The following is a 16009-nucleotide window of genomic DNA, read 5'->3' as shown; positions in this document are numbered from 1 at the left end:
TTTTGTTTCGGTTTTGGCTGAGACTCAGCTGAGGCCACAGTTGATGAGGAGGAGTCCTGCCTTATCAGAGTTTTTTCCCTCCCAGCTGGCTGCTGCTAAGATATCACCGTCATATCTCTGTACTTGGGACAGCAGCAGTGTGTCACACCGAGGACATATAAAGGGTTGTGATCACCCTGAGCTGCCTTTTGCCTCTCCAGCGTGAGCAGCAGTGCTGAGCCACACCTGAGGTGTGTTTCCTGCCCGAATTCTCCCCTTCCTGTCCTGCAAGGGTGAGTGAACGTCCCTCTGCCACACAGGGACACCTTTTCCCCAGCAGTGCCAGAGCTGAAACACTGTGGTGCCTTTGCCCAGCTCTGGAGAGCTGTGGGCTGAGCATACTACTCCAGCCATCTCTGCTTTGGCCAAACTTGTCCGGGTTATCCAGGGGCTGTGGGAGAGGGAATGTTCAGCTGGAAAGGGACAGCTGCAGAGACCTCCTGGCTCTTCTTTAAAGGTGTCTGAGAGGTGATATCAGAGTGTGGGGTGGGTCAGGATTTGTGTCAGCTCTGTGTTGGTGTGGTGCTGCAGTGGGCAGCAAGGGCTGGGGCAGAGCAGAACAAGCAGGAGGCAGCAGCTCTTCTCTGGCTCTGTGCACCTTTACCTGCCCTGGAGACTATAGATCACCTCACCAGCAAAGCATTCCCAGTGTGGGTGTACTTTACCCTGCAAAGCAGCTCTTCCTTGGGATGTAAACAGCTCCCCAAGCAATAAAAGCTCAGCCAGCAGATTTGGGCTGGTGCGATTCAGGGCAGCCAGCCAGGGAGGTGTCGGTGGGGCAGCCCTGCCTCCCTTGAGAGACCCCCTGGGGCTGTGCTGCACTCCTGGGGGGCAGCTGGGGGCTTGCAGAGTCAGCAGCTCGGGGTAGGATAAGGGCTGAGAAGGAAAAGCAAAGAAGGGAAGTTATCTGCAGTGAGATGTAGGCAGAGATTATCTGTCTGGATGAGTGGCCTTGGGCTGGATGTGGCCGTGGGCGGTTGGGTAACATTCCCTGGCTGGGGGGAAGTCCCGTGTGAGTGAGGCAGCAGATCCTGGGCTTGCAGCCCTGGTTTCAGCAGGGGTGGTGAGGCATTGCTCATGGACAGCACGTCCCACCTGTGGATCAGCTCTCCCTTCCCATGGGAGAGCCTAGGGTTCTGCCAGGGGAGAGCTGCACCCATCACTGTGGGCTCCCAGGGCTGCAGTGGGTGGCTGGCTGGCTGTGGATCCCAGTGTCCTGCTCTGTGAGCCTGGGGTCCCTGGGCAGGGCTGGCGCTCTCAGCACCCATTCTACCAGCCTGGTGCTGCTGGCACTGCCTTTCTGGGGTTCCTTGGGTGTTCAGGCTGAGATCTGCTCCCCTTTCCTCCCGTGGGGAGCCCAGGGCTGCTCTGCTCACAGCCAGGTGTAGAGGACGTGCACCCAGAGACAAAATTACGTAAGGGCTGCAGATGACTCATGTCAAGTCCCTATTTTCCCCTGGATTATGTGATGATGGAGACTCAGCCACTTGTATTTTCTCCTCCCGGTATCCACGGGAGTAGTCTGCAGTGTTTGGGGAAGAGCAGAGGCTCCCACTTTCCTGCAGCACTACGAGCAGAGCCTTGCCACGGTCCTGCCTGGCAGCTGCCCGTGGGGTGCCAGGGACTGGGGGCTGTGAGAAATCACAAATTCCTCACTCTCTGCGTCTCTCTGGGCAGGTTGGGGCTGTTACCGGGACAGAGATGCTCCTGCATCCTTGCGGGAATGCTGTCCCAGCTCAGACAAGCGTGAGGTGCGCAGCACACAAAGGGCAGCGTGTCTGGCGCTGGGGCGGGGAACAGCAGCGATGATTTCCTGGGGAAACCGCTCCGTGCCTGTCGGCCGTGTCGCTGCAGGAATGGAAACCGAAACTCGGGGCTTTCGGCTCGGTGTTTGTTTGTCTAAAATCGGCAGATCCTGGCTTTCGACTCTCCCCCGCCCTAACGCTGTGGATGGGTGACGCAGCTTTGCCTCCTCCCTGCTCCAGCAGTGGCTTCCTGCGCTCTGGCGCCAGCGATGGAGGGACGGCAGAGCCGGCTGCTCCCGGGGTGCTCCGCTGCTCCTTGTGTGTTGAGCAGGCCCAGGAGATTTATAAAATACAGTGAAAGTTGTTTGCTTCTAGGTAGAAAATATCCCGCCTGTAAAATCAATGAAACCTCCAGATATCCTACCTGTAAAACCAGAGTGAAGCCTCAGTGCCAAGACTGCTTCACCTGGGTGAGCAGGGCACTGCCCGTCCTGGCTCGGGCACCTCAGGGGAGTGGTGCCAGGTATTTTGTTTGTTTTACACTGCTGTCTGATGCTGGTCACAGAGACCTTTGATGTGGTTTAGAGTCAGGGCTGCAGAGAGGATGGTTCCTGCCCCAGGCAGTAGCAAATGGGGATGGACTCTGTCACTATGGACCACTCTGATACCAGGGTTGGGCTTTGCTTGGTCGCTCCTTCCCAGGCAGGGATGGGGCCCTGGTGCTGCACAAACTGTAACAGTTCCCATGGCAGCTGCAAGGACAAAGCTGGGGAGCCCTTTCCCATCCAGGGAACACTGAGCATGGGGGCTTCATGGGGTCAGATTCTGCTGTGAGGCTGAGCCATCCACTGCTCCTCGCTGACAGAGCAGAGTGCAGCAGAGCCTGGCAGCCCTGTGCAGGTGGCCATCGTGCCACGGGTCCAGCAGTGACCAGGGTGTTTGTTGCACAGAGTTGCTGGCTTTGCTGCCCAGGAACGCCTGGTTTCCACAGCCACCCAGTGCTCTGCTGGGATCCATCCAGTGCCCTCTGCTTCTGTGGGGTCCATTCAGCACCCACAGGCCTGGGCTGCCCTATTCCTCTCCTTGGTGGGAAAACCCTTTTCTTGGCTCCCCAGGGTGCTGCTGGATGGGAGCCAGGTGAGAGTTCCCTCTGAGGGCAGCTCAGACTGCACGAAGCACAAAGGTCAAAAACATCGTTTCTCTTCCTCCTTCCACTGTTTTGACAAACGTGCCAGAAATCGGTCTCTGCCCCTCCTTCCTCCGTACTCCAGTGCCGGCGTGCCCCACAGGGTGGCTCTGCGTTTCCTCCTCCCATTTGCTTTCAGGAAAAACTTTTCTTTTGTTGCTAAGGCTGGCTTTGTGTTGAGGTGGCGCAACCAAGCACGACGTGCCCGTCCATCGATGAGCAGCGTCCCTGTCAGCAGGGACAGTTTGTCTCTGGTGCCTGAGACTTTTTACAGTCGCTTGTAGCTGGAGGTGTGTTAGTTTTCCCTAGTTGTTTCCAGGTCTTGCAGCTGGCTTCTGGCATGAAGATAATTCCATTAAGACGGAATGCTGGGGCTTGACCACAATGGATACAGCACCTGTTTTACAGGTCAGGGCTTTCTGAAGCCTTGTGTCCAGGCTGGTGAGATGTGGCTGCTGGTGGGTTCCTGGGGCTGGGGCTGTTAGAGGAACTTCCTGGGATTTTGCTTGGGTGTGTGTATTTTGGGGTCATGTCAGGTTGGAGGGTTTGTTGGTTCTGTGTGCAATACCCGCAAATCTGCCCCATCACCAAACAGCACGGAGGGAGGGCACTGCCTCGTGCTGGGATGAGGTGCTGAGCTGTTGTGGGATGGGTTTGGTGAGGTGCAAAGGGCCTGAGAAGGGGCTCCACAGCCCGAGTGCTGAGGATGTCCCACTCCTCGGGCGCTGAGCATCAGCTGATGGTGCTGCTGTGGTAACACGTGCCCACAAACTGGAGTGCAGGCTCTTGCCCCCCGGCTGCCGGTGCTGCCCCACGAAACACGATGCAAATGAGCCTCGGCTGCAGCCGGGAGTGGATTTGGGGTTTGAGTTTGTTTTTAGCTCGAGGTTGAGCTCTGCAGCGGGTGCATCGTGCCAGGCAGGGAAGCGAACAGAAAACGAAAGTGGTGATGAACAGAAAGGAGGGCAGCTACCCTCCACCCCCGCCCTTCCGAGCCCCGTTAAAAAGGAGGCTGCCGGGGGTACCGAGCTGAGTACCGGGGCTGCCGTTCAATATTCACTTAAAACTCCGGTGCCGCTGCTCCGAGCTCTGGACCGAATCTGACCACGGAGAATCCCGACCTGCTGCGGGTGAGCGGCGCCCCGGGAGAGACACCTCTGCACTTGGGGGGGACACGAGCGGGGGCAGACTCGGTCCCCGATGCGCGGGGATGCGGGGCTGGGACGGGACCGGGGTGTGAGGCTGGTACCCCCAGGAACGCCCGTCCTGTTCGCTGCGCGATGCGGGTGGTGCTGTCCCGCCGGTGCCTCTGCCGGTACCGGCACCGGCTCCTGCTGCCCTGGATGCCGGTGCTCGCTCCCCTTGGTGCCCCTTCCCTCTGGTGCCGGTCCCGCCCTGTTCGCCTGTCCCTCATGTCCGGTGCCGGCTCCCCCCTCCCGGTGGCGGTCCCGGTGCCGGTTGGGGCTCCCGCCGGTGCCGGCGGGCGGGGCGGGGCGGGGCCGCCGTGATGCAATTTCCGCGAAGTCCGGCCCCGGTTTGAATGCAGGGAGGCCCGAGAAGCGAAACTGCCGCCGGCGGCGAGTCCCCGGGTCCCCGCGGGTCCCCCCTCCCCGGCGGCGGCGGCGGTGAGAGCGGCGGGGAGCGTTCCGGGAGTGGGGGAGCTGCGGGGATGGGCGGTCAGCCGAGCGCCCGGGGGGCTGCAGGAGCGAGGGTGCCCCCGGCAGCCCCGCAGCGAGCACGGGGGTGCTGCAGGGCGTGCGGGATGCTGCAGGGAATGCGGGGTGCGCATCCCGCTCAGCGCCCGCCCCGGCTCGCAGCGTCCCTACCCGGGCTAGGATGCGCTCGGGAGAGGAGGGTCATAGCCAGGGTGCAGGTTTTGAGGTGCAAAACCCTGTTTGGAGCGTGGGGAGAACCCCGGGGGTGCACGGTGCTGCTTTCGGTGAGCGATCCCCGACAGCGATATTCTAACCCTGCTGCCGGCTCTGAACTTCGGGAATGGCATCTGGGAGCTCCCGGTGAACTTCTTACAGTCGGATAAAAGCAGATGCAGCATCTGGGGGTCCACGTGTCTCGGGGCTCTACACAAACTGGAGGGTCTCTGCCTGCACATGCTCGGGCAGTGGTGTAGCGGCCGTCCCTGCAGCAGCCAGGCTGGTAGTGCCGGCTCTTGGGTGGGATGTGGAGAGAGCTGTGTGGTTGAAAAAGGCTGGGAAAGAGGGGCGCCAAGAACTTTGGAGGTTGTTTTTGCAATGGAGGGAGATTCCAGAGGGCTGCGGTTTCGGTACAGCCAGGACGACTGCGGGTGGTGGGGTGGCACTGGCCAGCATCTGCCGGGCAGCTCCTCTTCCACCGTTCCCAAACCCTCCCGGCCAGCCCGGCTGCAGTGATCGCTGGAGGGATGCTGGAGATGCTGGGAAGGTCTTGCACTGTTGCTTTGAGTGCTGTTGCCTGTAGCTGTAGAAAAATTTCCGAGGGCCAGTGCTTGGCTGGGTCCTGTAACCGGGATGTGGGGCTGCAGCCCTCGGAGGCACATGGTCCCCTGTCCCCATCCCTCTCCCAACACTCTTATTCACGTCACTTGCTGTGATCGAGGGGCACTTGGCTTACTCCAGCGTAGCGCGTTGCCTAATATTCTGTCAATAATTAACAAAGCCAAGAGCGCAGAGAAGGGCTGCGTTCCTCCAGGTGGGATAGGATGGGTGCGGAGCATCAGGAGGCAGGAGCAGGATGAGCGTTTCTCTGCCACAGCCATGCTTCCCCTCGCCATTTCCAGGGAAATGTGATTATCTGTGGCCGCAGGGCTGCCCTGCAAGGCGCCTGCCAGCGACGGTGCTTGGACACAGCGTGGCCCGGCCCTGACCCAAAGCGTCTTCCTGAGCGGGGAGGAAATGCCATCAGCGAGGCCATGGTGTGCTCTGTTTGGGTTTGGTTTGTGGCAAGGCTGGACCACAGCTGGGCACACAGTGCATGGGAGCTGTGTTGGTGCCTGGCAGAGAGGCAGAACTCGCCCAAATGGGGCTGGGGGTACAATAAAACAGCCTCTGTCTGTCATGGTGACTTGTCACCCATCAGCAGGATGTAAGTGGCTTTAAATGCCAGGCTGAGCTTTTCAGGATCAGTGTAAAAAAGGTGGTTTCTTTTCTTGAAATATGCAAAATTGTAAATCATGGTCTGTGGTTTGCTGGTAAATACCGCTCCCCATCCGCTCTTACCTTCCCTGAAGCATTTGGATTTTGCACTGTTGACATCAGTTTTATTCGCAGTGGGACAGCTGTCTTGGGACACACCTCCTGGAGCTTCCTCGTGCTTGCGTCTTCCCTCCACCCGAGCTTGGATTGCAAAAGTTGCCTTAGATTTATTTTTTTCCCCTTTCTAGTATAAGAGTGCTGTAGAGAGGAAAAAAAAGCTTTAATTTGGCATCAGCACTAGTGCTGTACAGAGACTTTGAGCGGGGTTTGCACTTCCTCTTCCCTCCCACCTCCAGACCCAGAGCATGTTCTGGCAGTTTGCTCAAAATCAAACGCCTTCTTAAAAAAAATAAACAGCAGAGGATTTGACCCCTTTAAAGGTGGAATATTCCCTCTTAGCTTTTTCCAGCTGGGATGCCCTGCCTGGCATGGATCGCGGTGGCACCCTGGCTGTCCTGCTCGGTCGTTATGGGCAGTTCTTAGGCGTTTAAGCGGGTGGGTCGGTGCCGGCGGTGCTGCAGGACCGCGTCTCCCGTGCCGTGAGCTCTGGACGTGCCGGGTCCGGCAGGTTCGGCTCCCTCTGCACGGAGCCGAGTGCCAGCATCAGGTGTCTTCCTCTCCCGTGTGTACAACTGGAGTTTTCACCGGTTACAGCGTTGCATGGTTGTCGCACACACCCTGAGCTCCAGAGCCTTTCCCAGGAGGGCTCGGCCGGAGGCGGGGATTTCCTGAGGAAGGAAGGTGGAATGCTATCGGAGGGATACCAAAGCGTTCCCGAAACTGCAGATGTCAGTTCCACTGGGAACGTGCTGCCCTCTCCAGCTTCAAAGGAGCTGAAAGGCTCTGGGCGGCTGAACGTGACCCGTGTCCCGCTCCGGGCGTTCCCGCTGCGGTTCGGGAACAGCCTGGCCCTGCGCTGCCACCGCCGCCCTCCGTGTCCCCCTGCCCCGTGCCGAGCTCCCTGCGGTGCGAGGGACACTCCCTGTGCCCCGAGATCCCGCTGAGCTCCAGTGCATCCCCGAAGGAGTGCTCCTTTCCAGCGAACAGGCTCCCCAGGCTCAAGCAGGAGGGATTTTGTTCCCCACAAGGCGCAGGGTTTTTCCTTCCCGCAGTCCTGCTCTCGGAGCAGGCTGTGTCTCCCCAAATTTCTGCCTGATTCCCAGTGTCCGGGGGTTTCTCTGGTACTCACAGCTTGGAGCAGTTTGACAGGAGCAGCTTCAGGGGTCTGCAGCCCCCACCAGCATCGTGCTGCCTTTGCTGTGTTGCTGGGAATCAGAGGAGCATCCCTTGATGCCCTTGGGCATGACACAGATTATTCCATGCCCCTCCTCTCCTTATAGGTGCTTATTTTCAAATTGATCCAAGTTATTTCATTTTGGTGCAAAGCGTTTTATCTGTATCAGTCAGCACCAGAATCTCAGCTGTGGCTCCAATTTTTCTTTTTTTTTGGTAGAACCAGAATAAACAAAGAGCTCCTGACCCCTGGACTACAGAAAGTTTTATTCCAATAACCATGACCTTGTTACAGCCAGAGGATAGGAATACTCTGCTCTCTGCTGACCCCAGCCAGCTTGGGGTCACTGCTCTTCTTTCACTGCCAGCCTGCACTGTGCTTCAAGTAAAGGTTTGGAAGTGAAGACACCGAGCTGAGTGTGGGTGATTTAGCTCTGGATGCAGAGCTCGTGGCATGGCACAGTGCCGTGGCACAGTGACCCCAATCAAACCAGCACTGGTGTGGGAGTTTGCCACGGAATCCCACAGCTTCCCAAAACAGAAACCTGCAGCTCTGCCCAGGGCCAGGCTTGCTGCCAGGCCTTGAGAGATAAACCGAGCGGGTGTTTATGCTCCAAGCACGTGTCTGACCTGATGCACACAGAGAAGTAGGATTAGATGACTCCTTCATGGCTCAGCAGCAATGACACTGCTGTGACACTGGGATGGGAGGTGAGGAGCTCTCTAAGGGTATGAGAATGTGGGTGATGCTTCAGCCACTTCCAGCTCAGTGTTTGTTGTCTAGAGCTCCATTTGGAGCAGCAGCCTCAGCACTCCCTGCCCACTTTGCACAGCACCGTGTTTATCCCAGAAGAGAGGAAAAGATTCTTAATTAAAAGTGCAGAAGCAATGCAAGGTTTGCCTTCCTAGTCCATTGTCCACTGGACCTCAGCTGTAAATCCTGCTCTTCCCTGGCATTGCCAGAGAACCAGTCTGTGGTGGCTGCTGGCCAGGAGCCCGAATTGGGTGCTCGGCACGAGGCTGGTGGCTTTTCTTGGCAGCACACCCTGCCCACAGATGTGCCCCAGCATGTTCCCTTTGCCCTGACCACATGGCCCAGCCACAAAACCCTGAAGCATCATTCCCAGGGATGCTCCTGGCCTCTGGTTACCCAGGAAACTGATGGCAAATGCCAGAGCTGGTGGCTGGAGAGGGCAGTGAGCCATGAGTTGCCTTCCTTGCCACCAGGGCCGAGCTCTCCCAGCTGGATGTTTACTTAGCTGTCAGCTGGAGAGATGCCAGCAGGCCCCTATTCCAGCATGCCCATCTCCCAGCCTTGGGTGCTGTATCCCAGGAGAAAAGAGGGCAGTTGCTTAATTAATTAATTAATTCAAATTAAGCTTTTGTGCTATGGGGCAGATGGGCTGAGGGGCTGGAGCTGGGTTCTTGCCCCCTTGGTGTGGGGCTGCTTGGCCAACTCAGGGAAGAAAACAGGATAAAGAAAGAGAAAGTGGGTAGGAGGGACACAAGGTGGGGCAGGTACTGGCAGCAGAAAGAGGAAGTTGGATCATGTGTCCATGGTCTGAGGCAGATCAGTGGCTGCTGTGGGGGATCGTGCTGGGCCCTCTGGAGCAGTTACTGCTTTACCTCTTTGGATACTAAATGCTGATGGCTGAGCACTGCTGGGAGCCAGCATTGCTTGGCAGTCTGATGCCTGTGCAAAACACTCCCCTAGGACCCAGGCTGGTGGGGGAACAGAGCTGGGGAGAGGGTGCTGAGGCTGAGGTTGCCTGGGTGAGGTTCCTGTGTGTGCCCAGCCAGGGATTGGCTGATGTTTCCTGCTAAGTCACTTGTTCCTTATTCCTTTGTCAGGCTTCATGATCTCGCACCGATGGCCGGCAGGTATGCAGTGAGCTCGGACAAGGCACCTCCTCCCCACAGCATCACCTTCTAAGATCTTCCTGACATTAATTCTGCTACACACAAGCTGCTGCCAAAGATGCCAACAGCCAACGGCCCAAAGGTGCCACTGGGCAGCCTCCAGCAGCAGCTGGAGCTGCTCCTGGTCTGCTCCAAATGCAGTGTGAAGGAGAACGAGATCACCTACCACCCGCAGGAGGTGGAGCACAGGTGCATGTACGAGATCCTGCTGGCGCGCTGCCGCGGCCGCAGGGGCAAGAGCACGGCGTGGAGGAAGGTGTCCCGGCGGCCCGGCTTCCCCAACCCCGCACGCTACGCTGTCTGCAGGTACTACGTGATGGGGGTGGGCTGCAGCAGGCACAAGAACCAGTGCACCTTCGCCTGGAGCGCGGAGGAGGCCATGGTGTGGAACTTTGAGAGGGAGCACCAGCTGGAGCGGCGCTGGCTGAAGGCGGCGGTGCTGCAGGCGCAGCTGGGGGCCCACCCTGCTGCCACCCCCCAGCTCCCTGCCAGCGCCGCCAGTGACATCACCAGCGAGTTCGGGGGGCACTTCCAGGAGATCTGCAAGCGCTGCTTTTTCGGCTGCCCCCAGCGCATCACCGTGGGCGGCTGCGGGTGGCTCTGCGAGACCCACCACAGCTGGGACCCGCTGCTGGTGCACGCGGTGCTGGACAGCCAGAAGAAGCAGCAGTACACGGCCATCCGGCCCTGCCCCGAGTTCATGGAGACGCTCAGCTACTGCCGGTTCGTGTCGCGGGGCCAGCCGTGCCGGCACGGCCCGCAGCGCTGCCAGTTCGCCCACAGCGACGTGGAGATGGCCGTGTGGGAGGCCGAGAGGGAGCGCGGGCTGCTGCGCTCCGACCTGCTGCCGGCCGCGGGCAGCGACAGAGCCAACGGCAAACCGGCCGCGCCCGCGCCCGTGCAGTTCTACTGCCACATCTGCCTGGTGACCTGCAGCTCGCAGGAGAGCTTTGAGAACCACTGCTCCTCCGTCGAGCACGTGCAGATGCTCTCGGCTGACAGCTCCGTGCAGTGGGTGCACCGCGCTCCACCCCTCGGGCTGACCAAGTTCTCACTGTGTAGCAGGTAAGATCCAACAGGGAGCAGGGCAGGGGCAGCAGGGAGCTGCCGGCTCCCTGAGGATCCCCAAGCCACTGGGCACCTCTCTGGAATACCTCTCTCCCGACAGAGCGGAGGTGTGTGAAATGGGGAACAGCTGCACCAAGGCTCATTCCAAAGAGGAGCTGCAGGAGTGGATCCAGAGGGTGAAGATTTCTGTGAAGAAAAAGAAGCAAGCCCTGAAGGATGGGCTCTTATCCTATCAGGATCGGCTCCTTGCTGAGTATCGGATGTGCTCCAACGAGGTGTTAATTGTGAGTGGGGGCACAGGGTGGGAGCGCTTTGGTCCAGCACTTCACAGGAATCCTCTGGTGTGAGAGCTTGGGAATGGAGCCCACTGCTCACCTTCCTAATGGGGATGCAAAATAGGATGTGGCATCCTCCTTCCTTCATCTCTTTGAAGACAAACTGAGAGCCTGCTTGGGGTACCCAGGCTATGCTGTGTATCCTCATGCTCCCCAAGGCTGCTGCGTGGGGACCCAGAGCAGCAGTGGGTGAGGATGGAATATGAGAACATACTCTTGATCCCTCTTGGGAGGATGTAGCGTAAAGGCAAAGATGAAGATGGCACTGTGGAGGGCTCTGAGGTGTGTCCCTGGGATGCTGCCTTCAGTCCCTCTCCTCTCATGACTCCCCACAGATGGCTGAGCACGTCGAGGGTGTCCAAGTTGTGTGTGAGCAGCCTCTGCATGTGCAGCTGGAGGACAGGAAGAGGAAATACCAATGGCGGTTCAAGGTCCACTCTCAGGTAAAGGAAGGTTTTGGAAGGTTTTTAGTTATTTCTGCAAGGGGCAGAAGGATGGGGATTTGTGCATGTTTAAATGAGGGCTAGTGTTGTGTGTTCAGGAGCTGCTCAGGTGGTGCCTGCACTGGGGCCATGTGCAAGGGGTGCAGACACTGTGTCTCCTGTGCAGTGGTGCTGTGGCAGACCTGGGTGCACTCAGCACTTCCCCTGTATCATCACAAATAACAATTCATCTGCTTTCCTGCCCAGGATTTTGTGAATGCTGGGGACAAAAGCCTGTCTTGTCCAAAGTAGATTTCCCATTTACTACATGCTGGTTGATATTAAACTGAAACCTGAGGTTCTCTGAGACCTTAAATGAATGGCTGCAGGATCGCATGAGGACTAAGTTGTGGTGGGACTGACACAGAGTTTGGTTCCTCTAGCAGCTTTTTCTAGGAAATGCTGCTGGAGCATCTCACCATCTGCTGGGCTGCCCTCACTGTGTCCCTGTCTTCCTTTCAATGGCAGATGCATCTGCAGCACGTGGCCCTGCTGAAGCGGGAGCCTGGAGTCAGCTTCTACTTCTCGGGGAACGGCCTTTCCCGGGGCCTGCAGTACCTCTGTGGGGAGCACGTGGCCACGGCGCCGTCCTCGCCCCGCACGGCGCTGGTGGAGGTCAGCGTGGAGTGCTGCATCCTGGGCGTCTTCGAGCAGTGGGTGGTGTTCGACTTTGGCAAGCGGCCCGTGCTGATGCAGAAGCTCAAGGTGAAGGTTGGCAGGCGGGAGATGCCCCAGCACGTCCCCAGCAGCAGGGAGAGCAGCCGCCCCGTCAACTTCGTGCGCTGGGACCGCGGCAACCGCATCATCGTCCCCAGCATGCCGAGGACCGGTGACGACATGGTTCTGCTGGCAAAGTACAAACCTCCTGCCCTGGCGCTGGATTACCAAAGTGGGAGCAGTGCAGTCATTCCCATCACCCGGATCAACTATCGGGAGAGGATGCACACCTTCCTCTTCCGTGAGGAAGAAGCTGAGCAGGCTCTGGTTGCCAAGTAAGTGAGCCCTTTTGGGGTTCCCCTTCACTGGGGACCACAGGCCTGTTGCTAATCCTTGGGGACATGCTGCTCCTGGGGTCTTCTGTCCATTCTGGGTTGGGTCTTGTGGTGCCTTCCCAGAAAACTGGAAACCTGCCAGCAAAGATGGCTTGCTGGGTTTCATCCTGTGGCTTTGGATTAGCTAGAGCATGGTTTCTGTCTGTATGTGCTTGGGGGGCTGGCAGACCCTCTCTGGGTGTAGGTGACTGTCCCCTCTCCATGGGGGAGGGTTCAGGACCTGTCAGATCCTTTCTCTGCTCTTCATTTGTGTGTTTCCTCCTTTCAGACTCAACCTGCGTGTGTTCATCTCGCTGACGTCCATGCTGCAGAGCCTGTCCATGGGGGCCAAGTTTGCTGTGTCTGGGGAGCTGTTTGCTGAAGTGCCTACCCCTTACAACCTCTCACCAGACACGGATGAGGGGTACCTGCTGAGCAGGTCTGTGCCCACTGCCTTCCTGGCGCTTGACCCACCTGTGGACAATCGGGTTTATGAAGTTTTTGTGGAGCATAAAGCCACCACAGAGAAGACCATCTGGCTACAGATACCAAGCAGGTGCTGTTCAGAGCTGAACTTCAAGGCAAACACGTCCCACAAGGTGGAGATCCAGTTCCAAATAGATCAGCTGCTGTTCCGGCAGTGGCACCAGGCTGTGGACAGCCTGTTGGATGAGAAGCTGGTCCTGCCAGATGTTGCCAGTTGCTCCATCCCCTACTCTCTTGGGTCCCCACAGAGAGGGAATAACAAGCAGAAACAAGCCATCTCCTTCATCACAGGCCAGCCCACCACCAGCCGGCAGGTCCCTCCTCTGCTCATCTATGGGCCCTTTGGCACAGGGAAGACTTTCACCTTGGCCATGGCCACCTTGGAGATCCTCAAGCAGCCCAACGCACGGGTGCTGATCTGCACTCACACTAACAGGTTAGCAGGGAAGAGGCAACAAGAACTGTGGATGGGGTGAAGGGGAGCCAGGGTGTATCAGACAGAGCCGAGCTGCCCTTTTCTCAGTGTGCACTTCAATTGCTTGTTTAAATAAGTTAGTTTTTATTGAAGTTGTCTTACACTGCTCTAGTTCCTGCTAGGAGGAAGCCTGGCATGGGTAGAAATCTTTGTGGAAGAGGTAACACAGGCTCATAGAATCCCTGAATGGTTTGGGTTGGAAAGGACATTTTAGCTTGTCTTGTTCCAAACCTTGGTTCCAAATCAATCCTTTCCCTAGACCAGCTCCAAACCCTGTACATCCTGGCCTTGAACAATTAAAATATTCCTGCCTCATCATAAAATGGGAATTTTACTGCCTTTACTGTGTCCTGTCAGAAGTAGAAAGCTGCTGCCTGACCAAGCTGGGATAATATTGTGCTCTAGTTGCCCTTGAAGACTGTTTAGCTCTGTGTACATGCCAATCTATTGACAGGAGGAGTTTGGGGAAGAGAAAGTGTAGATATGGTCTAAATGCCATTGGATCTACCTTCAGAGAAACCAGGGCAAGACTATTAAAATTAGAGGAGTTGCACTGAAAAGAGTGTCCACATCTGACCCTGCAGGCTGTTACTGCCTCAGTTTTTAATGCATAATAGATGGTGACTGCTAATCTTAGCCTGTTCCAGGCTGTTTGCTTGCACGGAAGACTCTCCTGTAGGTCTTGTCTCACCCAGGGATGGGGATGCTTTGCTGTCAGAGAAGAGCCCCTTGTCACTTGGCCCTGGACAGCATCAAGGCCCCAGGTTTTGTTGGGCACATCACATTTTTGCATAAGAGTGTCAAGAGATGTTGTAGTCTCAAATACCAATTCCTATTTTAAATCATACTATTGAAAGAGGCTGGGAGTTGGTGGCTGCGTAGGCGCTGGTTCCTTTGTGCAGTTGTGAATGTCTGCTGTGACAAGCGTGGTGTCACCAGAGCCAGGAGAGAAACTGGATGTGTGTCGCAGAGCGATGAGAGAGAACTTTGTGTCACAGAATTTAGGAACATCACCAACAACTCTTTTCCCTTTTGCACCCCTCCAGCGCTGCTGACATTTACATCCGTGAGTATTTTCACAACTACGTGACCATGGGGCACCCGTGGGCTGTTCCCCTGCGGATCATCTCCACCGACCGGCCCGTCAACCTGACGGACCCCATCACACAGATGTACTGCTGCCTCTCGCCAGACCAGCACTCCTTCCGCCTCCCCACGCGGGCCGAGATCGACAAGCACCACATCATTATCACCACCTCCATGCTGTCCAAGAACCTGAAGGTGCCCCGAGGTTACTTCACCCACATCATGATCGACGAGGCTGCGCAGATGCTGGAGTGCGAGGCTTTGGTTCCGCTCTCCTACGCCACTTCTGAGACCCGCATTGTGCTGGCTGGGGACCACATGCAGATAACCCCAAAGCTGTTCTCTGTTGAGAGTGGGCAATCTGCTGATCACACCCTCCTGAACAGGCTCTTTCAGTTCTACCAGAGGGAGAGGCATGAGGTGGCCATGAAGAGCAGGATCATCTTCAATGAGAATTATCGTTCCACTGCCGGCATTATTGAGTTCGTCTCCAAGCACTTCTACATCGGCAAGGGCAATGCTATCCAAGCCAGTGGGAACATCCCACCCCATCCCGAAATTTACCCCCTCGTGTTCTGCCATGTGTCTGGTGTGGCTGAAAGGGATATCTCCATGATTTCTTGGCAAAATATCTCCGAGATAATACAAGTGATTGAGAAAGTGAAGGAGATCTATCAGAGGTGGCCAGATGAGTGGGGTGTCCGGGATCTGAAGAAGATCTGTGTGGTCTCCCATGGGACACAGGTGTGTAAGGGAATCCTGCATTCCACCTGAGGGGGCTGACTAAACACTCCCTAAGAAAGACCTTTTGATCTATTTGCTATTATTTATGCTAGTAAAAATAGGAAATCTGGGGTCTTATGTGCCTTCAGTGTTTTTTTGAGGCACTATCCATTTAGGTAGCGTGTCCTGGGTGGTTGGAGCAGACATGGTGGGATGGCTTAGTTAAACACTTCTATCAGCATCTTCTAGGCAGGTTAATGACAGGGCAGTGGGAGCTCTGGCTGAAGTCAGCCCAGATGTGTGGCTGCTTCCAAGTAATTTGGGGAATCTGCAGCTGGACATGATAAGGGACCCTGGTGTTTGGTGGGTGGCATTTCCGGGCTGAGTTCAGTTGTGCCTCTTTTTTACCAGGTTTCTGCAATAAGACAAGAGCTGAGGAAAAAGCAGCTACAAGAGGTGGTGGTGGAAAACTATGAAAATTTGCCAGGTTTGTGTCTTGTGCAACAGTCAATCCCTCATGCCTGGCTACTTTTCGGGGTCTTTGTGTGAGTCGTGCACAGCTTTTGCTGGTGGACAGGAGGGTCCATAGCAACTACAGCCACTGTGAAACAAGCAGGGGGAAGAGACACCAGGATATTAGCAGAGGAGTTTACAAGATCTTTACATTTTCCTCCTTGTTAAAACACAAAATACTGGCTATTGTGGAAAAATCCCTGTCTGGGAGGTGCTTCCAGGCAGAGCTCCCCTGCCCTCTCGGTGTCTCTGCCACCACTGCAGTCCATAAAACACCCATTAGGAGGGAGTGCCTGGAACTCTTTTGGCTGATTTCCATCTCCTTTTGGTTGGTAGGTCTGTGATTTTATCTTTTCCTGAGTGAATTTCACAGTGAATTAAATCTGCACCCAACTGTCAACTCATTTCAAATATATGGATGTGGCTTTGTGGGAGGGTAGAAACCCTGTAAGTGCCATCCCAGAGACTTGAGTATGTGTAAATCATGTGAAGCCCTAAG

The 16009-nt window shown here is 56.5% G+C and overlaps 1 protein-coding gene across 4 annotated transcripts in view; it reads left to right on the top strand.

Annotated features, from left to right (window-relative positions):
- The first annotated feature begins 158 nt into the window (after positions 1-158).
- Positions 159-16009, top strand: part of HELZ2 (helicase with zinc finger 2) — a 29490-nt gene continuing 13639 nt past the window's right edge. For 2 of the 4 annotated variants that reach the window (XR_013776357.1, XM_079322051.1), the window contains exons 1-7: positions 9243-10376; positions 10480-10663; positions 11050-11157; positions 11665-12188; positions 12517-13149; positions 14235-15018; positions 15409-15484. Coding sequence is in view for 3 of the 4 variants with exons in the window: in XM_079322051.1 (XP_079178177.1) it covers positions 9370-10376; positions 10480-10663; positions 11050-11157; positions 11665-12188; positions 12517-13149; positions 14235-15018; positions 15409-15484 (3316 nt within the window). In the remaining variant the exon portion in view is untranslated. Of the gene's footprint in view, positions 231-4470; positions 4596-9242; positions 10377-10479; positions 10664-11049; positions 11158-11664; positions 12189-12516; positions 13150-14234; positions 15019-15408; positions 15485-16009 lie in introns of those variants that run through there. The other 2 variants (XM_079322050.1, XM_079322049.1) reach the window with 2 other exon arrangements.

Source organism: Erithacus rubecula (assembly GCF_903797595.1).
Source record: "Erithacus rubecula genome assembly, chromosome: 18".
Lineage (NCBI taxonomy): Eukaryota > Metazoa > Chordata > Aves > Passeriformes > Muscicapidae > Erithacus > Erithacus rubecula.
The sequence above is the reverse complement of the archived record's forward strand: the minus strand, read 5'-3'. Positions and strand labels throughout refer to the sequence as shown.